Raw genomic sequence first — 13,081 nt, 5'->3', positions numbered from 1 at the left:
TCTGATGAAAAATGCCGGTTGGAAGCCCTGACATGAGAGGCAACACGTGGTCGCAGAATGTCCTGTACATATCATATCGCTACTAGGGAAGACCTACTGTTGTACGCAATGTCTCCGCAGACCATTACACCAGGAGTTGGGCTAGTGTGTCGGTCCACGGGTATTGAAAGGCTCACCATGCTCAAATCCGAATTACAAACATAACCTGGATTAGTTGCCGATGATAAGGGTTCCAGTCTGTAGCAGTCCAAGTTTTTCGTTCACGACACCATAATGGGCACGGTGACACTAAATTTCCTTGTGTTATGTGCCTGGTAATGGTCTGGGCAAAGACAGGAGTGATGAAGGTGTTGCCTGTATCTGGATGGTGGACAAGGAAACTGTGGGAGCTGCTCCATGGATTCCACCATGGTTAGAATTTATTCCCTAGACGCCATCGTTCCCAATCAACAAGTGCTTTTATTTTTGGTGTCTGATAAGCTATTTAGGCTTTGTACTGTCAAGTGGGCGATGTCAGGCAGGAGCAGGCAAGGGCAGTGAGCTCTGAAACTAATCACCTCTGCGTCACTCCCTTTTGCCTGCTCCTGCCTGACACTGCCCACCTAACAGTACAAAGCCTAAGTACAATATTAGGCACCAAAACTAGCTGCACTTATTGCTCGGGAATGGTGGGGGCTACAGATAAAATTCAAACTGTTCTGGAATTAGAAGAGCAGCGCCTAGAACTGGAGTTGGTGGTGAAAGGTCCTCTTTAATGTAGACATTTATCACTTAGGCACAGGATGGATGATAAATGTCTGATTGCTGGGGTGACCATCACTGATCACTAGAATGGAGGTTCCCATGTTCCTTGGTGTTCTCTGTCAGCCCCACAGATTTGAAGGGGCAGTGCACATGCCAAACGGCAGCTTCATTCTAACTCCTCACCGCAGTCACGCAGGATGAATGGGGGGGAAGGGGGCCCCATTCTAGTGATTGGTGGGGTTTCCAGCTATCACGTGGAGCCCTATCTAGTTACCAATATATAAAACGACTAAAATATATTTCTCTTTTATGTTTGATATTATTGTCTTCTGCAGTGCTGGCATGAAGGATCATGACGTCATCATCAGCATCAATGGGAAAACGGTGAGCACTACAGAGGAAGTGAGCGAAGCCGTGAAGGTCAGTGAGACACTATCCATCGTGGTACGACGGGGCAATGAAGACATCATCCTCAACGTAGTGCCGGAAGAGATGGGCTAGAGCTACGCTGGCCACGTTCTGAAGTTCAGATGTCGAAGTCCGTCAATAGGATCTCTGATCTCCTCACAGTGCCTTGTGGACAGAAGCTTACACTTGGATACAACCAGTTGGCTCCAGTTTTATAGGAACATAGTCCTTCCAAGATGCTCTATTCACACGCAGGTTGTGGGGGAAGATCATTATCCCATAGGCACATATATTACACCATTATATATGAACCTGAACCGACATGGATATACGTATTATGCTTTTTAGTCAACAAGGATCAATGGAAAGGAAATCCCTCAACAAAGCCCATCTGAGGACAGATGATCAAAGCAGACATATGAAGAAAGCAAATCGCAAGCCATATACATTATATACAGTATAAGGACTTTGGAGGCAATATTTCAGTTATCTAAGAATTATGATTAAAGGGGTTGTCCACTGTTTACAATCCCTTCTTGTTAGAAGGGTCCCCAAAAATAAATTGATCACAGGATGTCCCACAAGCACAGGGACCTCCAACAACCAGCTGTAATCTGCATAGGAACCTGGAACAAGTCATCAATTCCCCTGCACCGCCACCCCAGGAGAAATTAGGTATTACATCATGACCATTGAAACCAATGGAGTCTCCTTGTAGTGCACACACAGGCAGGGTCCTCCAGAGGACGACACTCTTCGTAGCTGTTCTCCACTATGGGTAATAGATGGAGAATCTCAAACAGGGATTATACAAGGTGTGAAAAACATGGCTGCTCTCTATGAAATGCAGTGACTGGCCCACTAGAGTAACACAGATCCTCACAACTGTGATCCAACAGTAAATATCCAAATTAAAGGGTCCTATGGCCTATTTCCTACATGTTGATGGAGGGTGGACCTCAGATTTATTTTATCTGGTGGATCCAAGGAACCCAAATCCAAGAGTGATGCCACACCTTTCCTCAGGTTATGTGTAGTACTGCAGGTAAGCCCTATTATTTTTAATGAAGATGAGGTGCAATAGGTTTCAAGAAGAAAGCAGCCATGTTTTTCTAATCCTGCGCAACCCCAATGACCTAATGGGTCTTTAATCCAGATAACCCCTTAAATACATTGTATTATATATAGATATATTAGCTGCATAAAATAGTTGTCACTTATAACCTCTTATATTCTTCACCATATATAGAATAATAGAATTATGCAAACGGATGAACATAGTAATGGCCTACACCTCATCAGAGTATGTACACGCACTATATATATATAGAAATAGCATTATTTTGCTAGTCCGTTCTAATTCCATACAGGCCCACACTGAACACACATGGCAATAGTATGAATAATATGATATGTATCATACAATACAAGCCTATCCGAGTCATGTTTCACTCAACGTTTTGGCATGCTTTCCTGGAAAGAAAAAATGTCAGCATGCTCCAACTCATCCCCTCATTCCATGATCTGCAAATCAGATTCTTCAGAAAGGTTCCATAGGTAACCGGGCCATGTAGATTAGGAGTAAACAACCGCACTCGTGTATCTATCTCATATACAGAACAGGATATGTATACATTGCAGGTCACAAAATAAACTCAATAAGCTACATATGCCGCAGTAAAAGACTGGCTCAGTGTGGAAGAATCAGGAACCAGCTCCCTGTCTGCAATCACGACAACTACTAATATAAAGAAATATATAAATAAACATATATATATATATATATATATATATATATATATATATATATATGTAAGCAGTTTCAAGATGGCAGATACACAGACTCCCTGGAGAACCCCTTATGTTTCCTATCAACACATACCTCACCCCAGGTTTTGTATGCAATGAACCAGGGGTTGCAGGTTGGACCCAACTCCACACCATGTGATCGCAACCAACACGTCTGCCTCCTTCCTCTTCTCCCATGTTCACTGCTAGTTACCAGTATTACGGGGCAAGCTTTACAATTACAATGATTTATTCAGTCAGCCCCCTAAGATGTTGGTTCCAATCATGTGACCCAAGGTGAGAACCAGTGCACAACACCAAGGTTCATTGCATACAAAATCCTGGTGGTGAACATGGAGAAACCCTTTAGGCTAAGGCCCCCTATGCTGAAACTAAGAGCAGTGATTGCTCAGGAACGGCGAGGGCTAGAGAAAAAATTCCAACTGCGTCAGAATCAGCGGAGCAGCTATTGAAGAATGTAAAGTCAGAGTTGACAGAGGTGGTGAAAGGTCCTCCTTAAAGAACAGGAAATTAAGAACCTCTACTAAAAATAACATATATAGATCACTATCATTCATATGTCTCCTGCAGGGAAAAAAGTACTATGAGCAAGGCTAGCTCCTCGCAGCAGGATCCGTAAACCTTCAGCAGTCCGTAGCATTGCGGTACATTAGTGCTCCGGTGCCTAGTCTTATATCATCTCTATCATATTCGTCAGATATTCGGTTTTATTCTAAATATGGAAAACGCCAAACCTAAAACCATGCAGCATTGAGTTACACGTTTACATTTACCCTGTAGCTTTATCAATACATTGACTTTATTGCATTATACTGTATATGTTACACTAAGCTTAACGCGCCTGTATTATGATGTCATTACATTTTACTAATACAAAGACTGTTTGTTATATACAATTACAATTTATATGTCATGCTTTATCCAAAATGGCCGCTCAGTCTTTAAGGGGTTGTGCATGACTTGGAAAACATGGCCGCTTTCGTCTTCTCAGGAAGTGACATCATATCCGTTGGTCACATGGTCATGCTGCAGCTCAGTCCCATTCATTTTAATGCGAGGGGGATGTCGCACATGTCACCAATGGACATGATATCACTTCCTGAGTTGAAGAAAGCGGCCATGTTTTTGACTCCTGCACAAACCCTCTAACGCATAATAATCCATAACCAGCCTTGTCTACTCATTTAGAAGGACCTTTCACCTCCTGTCTCTCTTTGCATCCTTTAGCAGGTGCCGTTTTATTGATTTCAGTGCAGGAATTTTTTTTCTCTACCCCCCCCACCATTCCTGAGACATCAGCACTGTTGGTTTTAGATGCCCAATACCCTAATTAGGATTCTCAGGTAGGAACAGGCAAGGGGGCCCAATTCTGAGATCTCAGACATTGACCACCAATGATTGGTCAGTGTAAGAGAACTATGAACCACCCCCTTGCTGCTGCCCAATACCACCCACTTGACAGTACAGAGTCTTGTTGGCATATCAGCCATCTAAAGTAATAGCACTTATTGCTCGGGAATGGTGGGGGCTAGAGAAAATTTCCAACTGTGCTGGAATCAGTGGAGCAGCACCTATAAAGCAAATGATATAGCGTTAGTGAAAGGTCCTCTTTGGGGGCAGGACCTCATTTGATGGTTTGCCACGGTGCTTTACAGGCTCTGCAAAGCGGATGGGACCTTCCTTATACCTCAATGTTCTCTATGGGCTGCTTGTCTTCACTCTATAAATGTTACAGTGCCCCCAATAGGGATCAGGGAAAGGCATAACAGCGGGGAGCACTCCATTGACATGACAGGGACATAAGGAGGAAGGGACATGCTGACTTGACCTGGCGTCTGCAACTTAAGTTCTTGCTTCACAATGAAGAAAGTTTGATAGTTCTGACTGTCTTCAGCTATGCATGCAGTAGGCTTCATCGGGTTCTTATTGGGGGGTGAAATTTATTAAGACTGGCATTCTGTACACAAGTCTTAAGGAGTCCCTAACTGTTGCTAACTGAGCCTGAATTATCAATAGGTTCTGATCCTCCCATGTGCCTATATGGAAACTTACAGGAACAAGCGTAGACTTCTTATATAACTCACTCAGTTTTTGGGCATGAATTATAGTAAAGTTGTCAGGCCATGGTGTCCTTGTCCAGCACGCCTGGTCTTGGACAAGAGCCAAAAGTGAAATGGCACATCCTCAGCACAAAAAAATGGCCGTGAGCCAAATAAGTGCCACATCGATGTTTGGGGTAGAGGGAATAGCAAACCCCTCCGATATTTCCATTCACTGACAGCAAGCAGGGATCTCCAGGATTAAAACCCACAGAGAGTTGCATAAAGGACTGCAAAATGACCTCAAACGTTTTTGGCATATATACAGGTAATACCATAAGCACCTCAAGTACCTAGACCAGGGGTAGGCAACCTTCGGCACTCCAGCTGTTGTAAAACTACAACTCCCAGCATGCATACTTGCTCTGCTGCTCTTGGAACTTGCATGGAAGTGAATGGAGCATGCTGGGAGTTGTAGTTTCACAGTATCTGGAGTGCCGGAGGCTGCTGACCCCTGACCTAGACCTATCTCCAGATTAGGGGTCGTCCTTGTTTGGCTTCTTCCATACCTCCCAAAAAAGTGACCGGACAGAGATGTGCATGCGGACGCCCATCCATTCTCCTCATTCTGATAGGTGGGAATACTCACTTATTGTAGGGTTAGGTCTGCCTAGGGCCTGTTACCTTGCACCCATACAGAACCCCCATAGACTACAATGGTACAATTCTTTATTATAGTTACAGGGCATCAGCATTTATAACATATTTACATATCTTTATCTTACAATGAGACCAAATATGGCAACGGTTCAATACAATAGTAGTGATTTCAGAAGTCACCGACGGTCCGAGGATTTTCTATCTTCCTTTGTATAGTCATGATGTGAATAAATAATGATGTCACATTGCACCCGAGGTGAGGGGAGTCCTCTGCAAGAAGATCAGAGCCGGATACAATGTCCTTCTTATAGGAATCCCCAAGGTTGGGTCAGTAGATTGTGCACCAGTTGCTGTTGTCGCTTGGCATTAACCCTCCGGTGATGAGAAGAATGAGGTCTACAAACCACCATATGCCCAGACCTCCCAAAGTCAGGAGCTTACCAACCGCAGTACCAGTATGTCCTAGGCAGAAGCGATCAACCCCAAAGCAGCCGAGGAAGAAGGAATAGAGCAAGGTGGTGATGAAATAGTGACCTGTGTACCTGATCAGACAAAATGACATAGACACAAGAAGGGCACACATCAGTAAGGAGCTGTAGATTTTGGAAACTAAAGAGGCTGGTCCAGGTACTCCATGGATATGACCATGCCTATCCTACAGACAGCTGGCTGTCATCCCATAAAATGGGTAGGAACTAACAAAAAAGAAGCCCACATACAGCAGATACATAGCAGATCACCAGAACGTAGTTGGCCCAAATTGTTGATGGTATTTGAGGCCATCAGTATCATATCGATGCCCAGCGCACCCGCTGATCAGCTGACGCTAGGTTCACACTAGCGTTTGGGTCTCCGTTCTCAGCTTTCCGTCTTGTGCATGCAGATGACGGAAAGCTGTCAGAGCGGGTCCGGCTGTGAGCGGCGGTGAACGTTTTATGCTCTCTGCCGCGAAAACCGGACAAAGAGTACTGCATGTCCGACTGTGTCCGATTTTAAAAAAACTGTTTCGCGGCGGAGAGCATAAAACACTCACCGCCGCTCATGGCCGGACACCTTTCAAACCCATTCAAATGAATGGGTATGAAATAGTCCTGCAGCTCTCCTGCCCCTGTTTTGTGCAGGAAATGGAAACCTGTATGAACGGAGACCGGGCGCAGATGTGAACGAGCCCTGACTGAAGAGGCTACGATGCTCTAAGGAGTGCCATATTCCTTTTATTATCTACCATACACAGTGCTGTACATTGGGTAGTGGCTGTGCCTGGTACTGCAGCTCCCTGCAGACACTACTGTAGTGCAGAACTATGTCCGGTAGACCCAGTACCATCCAGCTAAGAGTGAGACCCCAACCAATTTGATATTACACAAAACATAGCCATACTATATTCATAGGATCGGGGATAAATCACGCATGCCAGATCCCACTGATCCTGAGAACGAGAGTGTTTTACACCTTCTGCGGCTGCACGAACAGTGGCCAAATCATCAGGTAGGACCCAGACAATGAAGTCCTGCCCTTGTCCATCTCGAGCACTCTCAATGAAGTGAATGGGAGCGTGGGCACAGCTGCAGGTACCAGGGGGTTTGGCCACTTTTGCCAAGACTGCATTCACAGTGGGGAATAAATATCTCCATTCTCAGGATTGTGGTAGTCTCAGTGGTCAGACGTCCACCAAACAGAAGTGTATTCTCTATCCCATAGATGGAGGATAAATAGATCTTGTGGTGCAACCCCTTTAATAGGCCACCGATACAACTGTTTAAGAATATCCCCGTAACCTGGGAAGCGGAAGGAGAGAAAGCTCATTCACCCGCTGCCCTGACAAGAATGGATATTTCTTACTTGTCTATTAATAAATAATGCAATACTGCCCCCTATGGACAAGAATATAGACTCAATAATAGAGAATTCTAGTGGGTGACCGAGTCCTGTAGTTAACATATACGAGTATTGCTGATAAGGTAACACAGCAGGGCGCCGCCATCCAGCACTACACAATGAAAAGGCTTCTAGAACGTCCTAATAGATCTGTGATTTACATCCTCACCATCCCCATTGTCACGCTGGTCCTCCTTCTATAGTGTATTAGCCTAGTCAGAAGACATCTGCCTGGAGTCCAGGGCAATAAAGAGATTTGTGCTGTTGTATTTAGAGCATTATGTTCACTGATACACTGTAACAAACCCTCACCTTGGGCTACGGGACTAAGTTAGGATCAGCTTCCAGCTTTCTTCTCAGATAATAGCGGAGATTCTAGCACTACATACAGCTGGAAACCAGTCTCTTATCCACACCGGATTTCTAGCTCCCCCATATATTATACACACTGGTCCTATTCTTTGAGAGGACCACCCCGGTAGAGGACCAGTTTTGGGTGGTTGGCACACCCTACAATGAGTAGAGTGGAATGAGGTAACAATGGTGACCTATCACTGTATGGATCTCTGCCGCCCTATTACCATGTTCATGCGACTGACCTGCAATACCAGACATGGCCACATCCTGTGTTCAGTGCTGCAATAAAAGGGGCATGGCATTCTATTGTGTTCTGTGACCCCTGTGATACATATATAACTACCCTGTGATGAGGTCATACTACTGCACATCATGTCGATTCCCCAGCCTTAACCCTTTCCCGCGTCAGCCATTTTTCAATTTTTACTTCCCGCCTTTCAAACACAATATTTTGGATTCTTACATTCACAGAGCCATAGGAGGACTTAAAGGGGTTGTCCCATCACAAGGATCCTATCTATACTGCTTGTTAATGTGGATGTAAGACTTTTCCTAAATACACTGCTTCAGCAAAACTGCTTCGCTTGTCCACTATCTTACTTTATTCACTTCATTGTTGACACTGCGTTTCTATGGCCCTTGGGATTATCTGATCATTTCCCAAGTGATGTAGCTGCCTGCTCTCAGGGGGAAAGGAGGGAGGGGCTAAGTGCACGGGAGCGAGTGTGTCTCAATGGTACCATGTAATATTCAGTACAATGTACTGGAAAGCTGCAACAAAATTCAGAATGGGGTGGAATTAGAGAAAAACTGTGACTGCTCAACTTTCCTAGAGGCTTTGTTTTTATGGTGTTCACTATGCAGGACGTGTCATCTGTATTTTGTGGGTCAGTTCAATTAGGGCAATACCAAATTTATAGTTTTATTTTTTTTTTACATTTTATCCCCTTAAAAAAATCCAATAACCTTTTTTTCCTGCCATGGCATTAACTGTAGGTTAAAAATATATTTAGAAGTCTGCAGCCCAGTTGTATACTACAGCGGAGACCCGGTTTACATGGTGACCGCCATATATAAGGGAATGTGTTGCCAGGATTTATACTGTAAATCACATTTTTATATTAAACATATTTTTAAAGAAATTTTGGAGAGGTTGCTGTTAATTTTCCATTCAATATTTTTTTTAAAAAAATCTTAAATATCTTGCAATTCCAACTCTTGCCACTAAACCTAAAAGATTTTGACTTCCTATCTGCTGAGAACAGACCACACAATGGTCTGGAGCAGAGTATTGACTTCTATTGGAGAATTTTCTAGGCATTACTTGTTACCTCTGCAGAAGTCATTGCACCATTGAGATAAGCTGTGAAACCGTCTATTGTGACTGGTAGATTCTGTAGATATATACAGGAGAGCTGTGATCATCAGTGTGCTGTGAGGAGACTGCTGCACAGAAATTAGGAAGTCTCAGGGGCAACATGGTGGCTCAGTGGTTAGCACTGTAGCCTTGCAGTGCTGGAGTCCTGGTGTTCGAATCCCGCCAGGAACAACATCTGCAAGGAGTTTGTATGTTCTCCCCGTGTTTGCGAGGATTTCCATCCCATTCTACAAAGACATACTGATAGGGAAAAAAAAATAAAAGAATCAGGAAGTCTCAGCGTTTTGGCTTAGTGGCCAGAGTCAGAACTGCAACGAAGGTTTTATCAAATGGCTAATAACATGGAAAACCATTAAAAAACCTCAGCAAAAATTCTTTAAAAACATGTTTTATCATGGCCAAGAAAAATAGGTTGTTTTCCAGCAACACATCCCCTTTAATTTACAGAAAACCAGAAACTTCCTGCAGAGAAGCGTAAAAGCTTCCTTTATATTTCCCATTTGTTTGGTTCAAAAAACACCCAAAAATTGCAAAAAAAAAAAAAAAAAAAAAAAAAGGACCAATTCTGGAGCGTCTCGTTTTCCAAGAACTCTGTATTTGGCAATCCCTCTATTCCCCCCCTCCCCTGGAAATGTGTAAGTAAATGAACAACTGGGCGTTACCAATCGCTTTGTCAATCTCTCTGTGACAAGGAGAATGGCGATACCTAGTTGTCACTTCATATATCCGTTTCCAGGAAGAATAAGAGAGGAAAGGAAAAAGGATGGGTGTGAGCGCACATACTTGATGCAAGGCTTGTTCCCACGTTGGAATGTCCGAGATCCATAGCACTCGATACCAGCCAGCGCTCGGCACAGGACTTTGGTGTGGTTGACATCAGCGTAGGCCTGGCCCCCAAACTGGGGAGAAGAGAGAGAGGGGGAGGGGTATTGATAATATATACGCAATTCTAGCATATGGTAAAGTAAAGTACTGTCTATAGCCCATATATCAGGGATGGGGGGGGGGGCGATTAAAGTGGCAGTAACCCTTTATAAATCTATAGTGCAAGTCAAGGGAACAAAGTTCACAATATACGTCACTTAAGAAAAGTGCGCGCGTCTTTAACGATTCCTCCTGTCTTACTTCTTATCAGAGTCATTGTGTCCTTACTCTGTACACAAGCAGCATGGCTACCAGAGCACCAGCTACATGGGAGTAATGGGAGATTTTGGATATCATCTCAATTAGAACCAAGGACTGACTGCACAAAGGGATGATACATTGTGTCGCTATTGGGTGTAGAGATAGTTACCCTGGTGCAGCCATAGCCGAGGTCCTGCTGACTGGACACATTCCCGGTGTGATCTACTGGATCATCACAGTCTATAAACTCTTCTGGCCTGAGGAACACAAATAAGAGCATGAAGATCCTGGAGAATGACAGCACTGTATGGTAATGATAGTCAGGTCTGGGAGCCTGCTGTATGTCACCAGACGCCATAGTGGTGTATGGTCGGGGCCACACAGCAACTCATGCACATTTATGGCAGTCCCTCAATCTCAGTAGTCACAGCAGTCTTTCCCCTCTGCCATTTCCTCAGAAGTCACAGCAGCCCCCCCCCCCCAAAAAAAAAAACAAAACAAAAACAAACAAACAAACTGCCTCTTCCTTGGTAGTCGCAGCAGTGTTTCCCCGTCCACCACTTTGTCATTAGTCCCCTCTCCGCCTCTTCTTCAGTACTCGCAGATGTCTCTCAATCCACTGCTTCCTCAGTAGTCCCGATGCCGCTTCCTCAGGAATTGCAGCAGTCCCCCTGCCACTGCTTCTTCAGTAGTCACAGCAGTGCCCCCTCCCTCCCCCATTGTTACTTCTTCAGTAGTTGCAACAGTCCCTATTGTTACTTCCTCAGTAGTGGCGACAGTCCCCACATCGTTACTTCCTCAGTAGTCGGAGCAGTGCCCCCCATTGTTGCTTCTTCAGTAGCCGCAACAGTCCCTATTGTTACTTCCTCAGTAGTCGCAGTAGACCCCCATCATTTCCTCACTGGTTGTAGCAGTTTCTCCTCCATAGCCGCAACAGTCCCTATTGTTACTTCCTCAGTAGTGGCGACAGTCCCCACATTGTTACTTCCTCAGTATTCGCGACAGTCCCTATTGTTACTTTCTCGGTAGTCGCAACAGTCCCTATTGTTACTTCTTCAGTAGTCGCAACAGTCCCTATTGTTACTTCTTCAGTAGTCGCAACAGTCCCCACATTGTTACTTCTTCAGTAGTCGCAACAGTCCCCACATTGTTACATCCTCAGTAGTCACAACAGTCCCCACATTGTTACTTCTTCAGTAGTCGCAACAGTCCCTATTGTTACTTTCTCGGTAGTTACAACAGTCCCTATTGTTACTTCTTCAGTAGTCGCAACAGTCCCTATTGTTACTTCCTCAGTAGTCGCAACAGTCCCTATTGTTACTTTCTTGGTAGTCGCAACAGTCCCTATTGTTACTTCCTCAGTAGTCGCAACAGTCCCCACATTGTTACATCCTCAGTAGTCACAACAGTCCCCACATTGTTACATCCTCAGTAGTCACAACAGTCCCCACATCGTTACTTCCTCAGTAGTCGGAGCAGTGCCCCCCATTGTTACTTCCTCAGTAGTCACAACAGTCCCCACATTATTACTTCCTCAGTAGTCGGAGCAGTGCCCCCCATTGTTACTTCCTCAGTAGTCACAACAGTCCCCATTGTTATTTCCTCAGCAGTCACAGTAGACCCCCATCATTTCCTCACTGGTTGCAGCAGTTTCTCCTCCATAGCCGCAGCAGTCCCTTCTCTAAGCTTCCTCAGTAGTCGCTCCCCCTTCTGATATAGCCACGGTAGTCACAGCCCCTCCTTTGCAGCTTCCTCGGTAGTCCCTGCTCCCCCCACTGAGTCGGCTCCTTGCAGTCACTGTCTGAATACGCCATCGTCATTCTCTTAGTGAATAGAATTATTTTCCCTCCAGAGGCTGACTCCTGTACAAGGGTAATTGTATTACAGCTGCACCACTGAAGACAACAGCACAGGTATCTCTTAGGTCCAAGCAGTGTCCCAATAGTGACTGAATACATGGTACCAAACCCTCAGCTGTGACGAGTCATAGGTCTATAGGGCATACTCACAAGTACTCGCACAATATGAGGGGTCCTCGGGGGTTTCTGGGCTCGGGGGCCGGGGTGCTGCTCGGCTCAGGAGACGTGGCGGGACTGGTGTTGTTCTGAGTGGCGATGAGGGAGAAGGTGAGGAGCAGCCCCTGCCCTCCGAGCAGCAGGTAACTCACAGGGGGCCGCAGGCGCCCCATCATCTTCCACACCCGACTGAACACCCTCTTAACCAGCTTCTTCCGCCAGCACTCGTACCGGCCAATCAGAAAGCAGAACGGTGACGTTGCCGGAATGACGCTTTCTTACGTCTTACGTCATCGTGTCTGTAGACTATTTTGGTCTCCCTTAGAGGCGCCATTGTGGCATAGTCTTAGTATGCTTAAAGGATCGTGATGGTCTTCTACAAAATGGCCACCATATAAGAGAACTATATTATTTATGCAGACATTTGTCCTAGAAAGGGAATTACTGATTTTTTAACCTATTAATGGTTGAATTTATCTCTTAAAGAAAAATGTGAATGGAAACAATCTCTGCTAATTATTGTATCATCGAGGAAAACGTCAACTGTAGCCGGAAGTGTAAAATATCACCATTATCAGCCCCTGCCATGAGACTGGCTGAGGAAAACAATATTATTGTGAATGAATACAGTTTACAGTATGATCACCAGATGGCGCTACTGCTGGTTA

General features: G+C 44.9%; 2 protein-coding genes across 2 annotated transcripts in view; one reads left to right on the top strand and one right to left on the bottom strand.

Moving 5' to 3' along the window:
• Positions 1 to 1,998, top strand: part of HTRA4 (HtrA serine peptidase 4) — a 31,227-nt gene extending 29,229 nt beyond the window's left edge. The window contains exon 9 of the mRNA XM_075272892.1: positions 1,080 to 1,998. Coding sequence (XP_075128993.1) covers positions 1,080 to 1,245 — 166 coding nt within the window. The 3' untranslated portion in view covers positions 1,246 to 1,998. The remainder of the gene's footprint in view (positions 1 to 1,079) is intronic.
• A 3,733-nt stretch (positions 1,999 to 5,731) lies between these two features.
• On the bottom strand, positions 5,732 to 12,624 carry TM2D2 (TM2 domain containing 2). Its single transcript, XM_075272885.1, has 4 exons — positions 12,408 to 12,624; positions 10,568 to 10,655; positions 10,057 to 10,172; positions 5,732 to 6,202 (listed from the first exon to the last, which is right to left on the bottom strand). The coding sequence occupies exons 1-4, from the start codon at positions 12,587 to 12,589 to the stop codon at positions 5,989 to 5,991; spliced, it is 600 nt and encodes a 199-aa protein (XP_075128986.1). The 5' UTR covers positions 12,590 to 12,624; the 3' UTR covers positions 5,732 to 5,988.
• Between the last annotated feature and the right edge of the window lie 457 nt (positions 12,625 to 13,081).

This window comes from Leptodactylus fuscus, chromosome 5 (genome assembly GCF_031893055.1).
Source record: "Leptodactylus fuscus isolate aLepFus1 chromosome 5, aLepFus1.hap2, whole genome shotgun sequence".
In the NCBI taxonomy this organism is placed as follows: Eukaryota; Metazoa; Chordata; class Amphibia; order Anura; family Leptodactylidae; genus Leptodactylus; species Leptodactylus fuscus.
The sequence above is the reverse complement of the archived record's forward strand: the minus strand, read 5'-3'. Positions and strand labels throughout refer to the sequence as shown.